The sequence below is a fragment of the Oratosquilla oratoria genome, chromosome 38, assembly GCF_046742065.1.
Source record: "Oratosquilla oratoria isolate Oo_2021 chromosome 38, ASM4674206v1, whole genome shotgun sequence".
Classification (NCBI taxonomy): Eukaryota; Metazoa; Arthropoda; class Malacostraca; order Stomatopoda; family Squillidae; genus Oratosquilla; species Oratosquilla oratoria.
Genome location: NC_134814.1, coordinates 10,595,261 through 10,600,260, shown reverse-complemented (window position 1 = coordinate 10,600,260; position 5,000 = coordinate 10,595,261). Strand labels below are relative to the sequence as shown.

The 5,000-nt window shown below is 39.7% G+C and overlaps 1 protein-coding gene across 1 annotated transcript in view; it reads left to right on the top strand.

The window, feature by feature from the left end:
- The window catches only part of LOC143019961 (uncharacterized), a 672,791-nt gene that overhangs the window by 593,068 nt on the left and 74,723 nt on the right, over positions 1-5,000 (top strand). The window contains exon 3 of the mRNA XM_076176009.1: positions 4,268-4,321. Coding sequence (XP_076032124.1) covers positions 4,268-4,321 — 54 coding nt within the window. The remainder of the gene's footprint in view (positions 1-4,267; positions 4,322-5,000) is intronic.

The following is a 5,000-nucleotide window of genomic DNA, read 5'->3' as shown; positions in this document are numbered from 1 at the left end:
GAAGATGGAACTGAAAGTTAGGTGGAGGAGATAGGACTTGGAAGTGTAGGAGACCATACCTCTTTAGTGGAAGTGGTGGAATTGGTGGAATTGTTGGTGGTGAATGTAGTGCTTGTGGTGGCTCTGTTGGACGTGGTCGTTGGAGTGATGATGATAGTAATGGTGGAAATGGTCACGGTGACTGATGTGGTGGTGGTAGTTGTAATGGTGATGACTGTAATGGTGGTAGTTGTAATGGTGGTGGTTGTAATATTGGTTGTAATTGTGGTGGTTGTAATAGTAGTTGTAATGGTGGCGGTTGTAATGGTGGTGGTTGTAATATTGGTTGTAATTGTGGTGGTTGTAATAGTAGTTGTAATGGTGGCGGTTGTAATGATGGTTGTAATACCGGCGGTTGTAATGGTGGTGGTTGTAACGGTGGTGGTTGTAACGGTGGTGGTTGCAATAGTGATGGTTATAGTGGTGGTTGTAATAGTGGTGGTTGTAATGGTGGTGGTTGTAATAGTGGTGGTTGTAATAGTGGTGGTTGTAATAGTGGCTGTTTTAATGGCGGCGGTTGTAGTAGTGGCGGTTGTAATGATGGTGGTTGTAATAGTGGTGGTTGTAATAGTGGAAGTTGTAATGGTGGCGGTTGTAAAGGTGGTTGTAATAGTGGCGGTTGTAACGGTGGTGGTTGTAATAGTGATGGTCGTAACGGTGGTGGTTGTAATGGTGGTTGTAATGGTGGTGTTGTAATAGTGGTTGTAATGGTGGTTGTAATAATGGTTATAGTGGCGGTTTTAATAGTGGTTGTAATGATGGTGGTTGTAATAGCAGTGGTTGAAATGGTGGTGGTTGTAATAGTGATGGTTGTAACGGTGGTGGTTGTAATAGTGGTTGTAATGGTGATGGTTGTAATAGCAGTGGTTTTAATGGTGGTGGTTGTAATAGTGGTGGTTATAATAGTGATGGTTGTAACGGTGATGGTTGTGATAGTGTTTTTGTAATGGTGGTTGTAATAGTGGTGGTTGTAATAGTAGTGGTTGTAATGGTGGTTGTAACGGTTGTGGTTGTAATAGTGGTGGTTGTAACGGTGGTTGTTGTAATGGTGGTGGTTGTAATAGTGGAGGTTTAATAGTGGTGGTTGTAATAGTGATGGTTGTAACGGTGATAGTTGTAATAGTGGTGTTTGTAATAGTGGTTGTAATAGTAATGGTTGTAATGGTGGTGGTTGTAACGGTAGTGGTTGTAATAGTGGTGGTTGTAACGGTGGTGGTTGTAATAGTGATGGTTGAAACGGTGGTGGTTGTAATAGTGGAAGTTGTACAAGTGGTGGTTGTAATAGTGGAGGTTGTAAAAGTGGTGGTTGTAATAGTCGTGGTTGTAACGGTGGTGGTTGTAATGGTTGTAATAGTGGAAGTTGTAATAGTGGTGGTCGTAATTAGTGGTGGTTGTAATTGTGACGGTTGTAATAGTGATGGTAGTGATGTTGGTGGCTGTAATGGTAGTTGTAGCTATGCCGTTGGTGATAGTAACATCAGTGCCAGATCGGTGATAGTCCTTGTGGTGATAATGTTAGCAGTGTTAGATGCATAGGGGAAGCAATAGTAAACTAGCAACAGCTGTCCTATCAAAGCGAGTCCCCTGTTATAACTTACAAAGTTAAAAACTTCAGAGTTAACTCTTTCAACCGTTAACCCGCTACGGTTGTAAACCTTTCTGTTAACAAAAGAGGTTACGTTTCGATTATATAAAAAAAAGAAATAAATGGTAATCTTCAATGGTCAACAGAAATATCGGTTACAAGGTGCATGTATCCTAAGACTAAAACATTTATGTAAAAGACTGAAGAAACATGCATACGCACCTAAAACACACACACACACACACACACACACACACACACACACACACACACACACACACACACACACACACACACACATACACACACATAAACACACACACACACACATAAACATACACACACATAAACACACACACACACACACACACACACACACACACACACACACACACACACACACACACACACACACACACACACACACACAAACACACACACATAAACATACACACATAAACATACACACACACACACACACACACACACACACACACACACACACACACACACACAATCACGTGTCTCCACATAGAACAAAAGTCTGTCACCATCTTACCCAGTGAGTCTACAGCAAATCAGGCGAGGCAAAGAACAAGGTACCCGCGGTAGACGGAGCAGAAAATTGTGTACGAGTTCCCCATTGTATTCTTTCGACAAATCCTCTAAAATAGCACCAGTGCTCAGAGTTGCACCAGGCTACTTTATCACCATTCTGGGCTCAGGGTCAAAAATAAGATGCGGTAAATTGCGGAACAACAAGTTAGGTCCCAGACTGCGAGAAAGTCCTTGGAAACTCTCAACCAATGAAAACGTTTAACTTAAAAGTTACATTTCTTTCTATTTTTGTTGTTGTCTATTTGTTCCTATTTGTCCCTATCTGTCTAGCCTATTCATTTGTTTAACAGTTTATCTATGCATTGATTATTTCCTAAAAATTATACCAGCAGCAACAAAAATAAAAACGGCTGAAAAAAACAGCGAAAACGACAGCACCACCACTACCAATATCACCACCCCCACCTCACCACCATCACCACCATCATCATCATCACCCCACCACCATCAATATCATAAGCACCACCATCACCACCACCATCACTACCATCACCTGTACTACCACCTGTAGCATCAGGATCACTACAAGAAGAGTCTACTGTGGAGGATCACCCAAAGAAATCGGGCCTCTTCTATCACCAATACAAGGACGTTTCCTCCCAGAAATCGGGTTTGTTCCTCCCTTGGGAAGGTAACGTTTCACTTTTGTATTAATGGATCGTCTTCATAGTAGTGTCGTTTTCAAAAGAACGTGGTGACTGTATTGGGGTGGCTAATGAATGCGCAAAATTAATAGTAAATGTTATATTTAGATACACACAAACTGACACGATCACAATTGCGTCCGCCTGCCTACAAGGCTGATCAGATACTAACGCCACGCTCCAATTCGTGCCAAAACAAAGGCGCGCATCGCATCTGCGATATACGACACAATCACATCTTTTACATAATATAAATACATAATAACATAATATAAATAATACAATAAATAACAAAACAACAAAATACAATTCTACTCCACACCAACACATGACTGGTTTTAAGATAGCGAGGAAGAATCTATGGTCTTCAACTCATTAATGTACCCAGGTTTAAGACCTTTTGGAGGAGTTGGTTTTTATAAGCATAGTGGCTTTCGACGCAGATCATGGCTAGGTCGTCGATATGTATGTTGATTATTTGGGGGGAGGGGTCTTTTCAGTTATGTAATAGACTGCTATGGTAAAACAAAAAGACAATGAGAACGCTTCGTTAGTCATTCCTTGTTAGATATGTGGAGAGGATAGAGTTGTTCTTGTACGTACTCAATGCTCTATGGGTTAGAAATGGGAGTATAAGGGTATTCAAAGCTTACTGGAATCCTACAAGAGTTTCTGTCGGAGCCATTGTTTCCAGGTCGTGTCATATGTCTTATTTAAGTAATGGATACTGCATAGACGTGTTGTTTGTTGGTGAATGTGGTACGGATTCTCTCTTTCTTTTCCCGTTTGCACTAGGATGCTTGTAGTGCCGCCGTCAGTTGGGAAGCTTGTTACGTGGGGTAATATGAGAGAATAGTCTTCTAATTGCCATGGAAGTTAGAACGAGACAATTTTTTTCCCCAGGAGTTTGCGGAAACAGTCTGTGAGAGCGATTTGGCTTTAGTTGGTAAAGGAGCTTTTGTCTTTTCCGGGTTTGAAGATGAGGATGAGGATGATAATATTGTATCGGGATGGCCAATGAAACAGGCAAATAAAGCAATAATGGATTTTTTTTTTATTAGATATAAGCATTACAAAAACGAGCGTGTTGTCGCTTCGTAAGCTAGATCACGACTGACGCTAAGCGACGCGACCACGCCAGACTTGGCGGGAAAACATACACGCTCAAACTGAACACTTGGTTCTTATTACATATGTACAATATACAATAATAAATATACAATGACAATAACAAAAATCAATATACAATAACTTCTATGACAATTATGCAATGGAAAAATACAACCACAATTGAACACTTCGCAAGTACAATATATAATACTTGTACAATATTGTACGTAATTATAATATGTATCATACCATTACAATATCTTTTTTCCAGGCGCTTGAGACGATGCCTCCTGTCCATATTCTGCCCAAGAGGTCGAGGTTGAAGGTAGGTGTCATATCATACCGTAGTATATATTTTCTGGATTGAATCAGTTGTTTTATGGTTTAAGAGGAAGGTGGAGTGTTCTGCTTGTCATTGGTCATACCATGTCATAGTGTATATTTTCTGGATTTGGACCAGTTGTTTCATGGTTTAAGAGTGGGATGTTCTGCTTCTTTGGATGGCCAATTGCAGTCTTGGTAGGAACGTGGTCTGGTAGTGGCTATGACCCAAGGGTACTGTTTTGTGACATGAATTTGAGCATGTGGTCTGTGTAGTTGGACGTTGAAGATAGTGTTTTTGCACTTAGAGAAGTAAGAAAATGGTTTGGCCATTAATTTGGGGAACGATGTGGGGAGTTGAGGGAGTATGAGGGTGATATGTCGCAGATTATTATTATAATTATTATTATTATTATTATTATTATTATTATTATTATTATTATTATTATTATTATTATTATTATTATTATTATTATTATTATTATTATCATTATTATTATCATTATTGTTGGTATTATTGTTATAATTATTACTAATATCATCGTCATTATTATTATTATTATTATATTATTATTATCATTATTATTATGAATATTGGCGGGGGTGAGTGATGGCGGGGTGAATATTGGCTGGAGTGTTGGCGGCGGTGAGTGTCAGCGGAGTGAATGTTGGCGGGGGTGAAT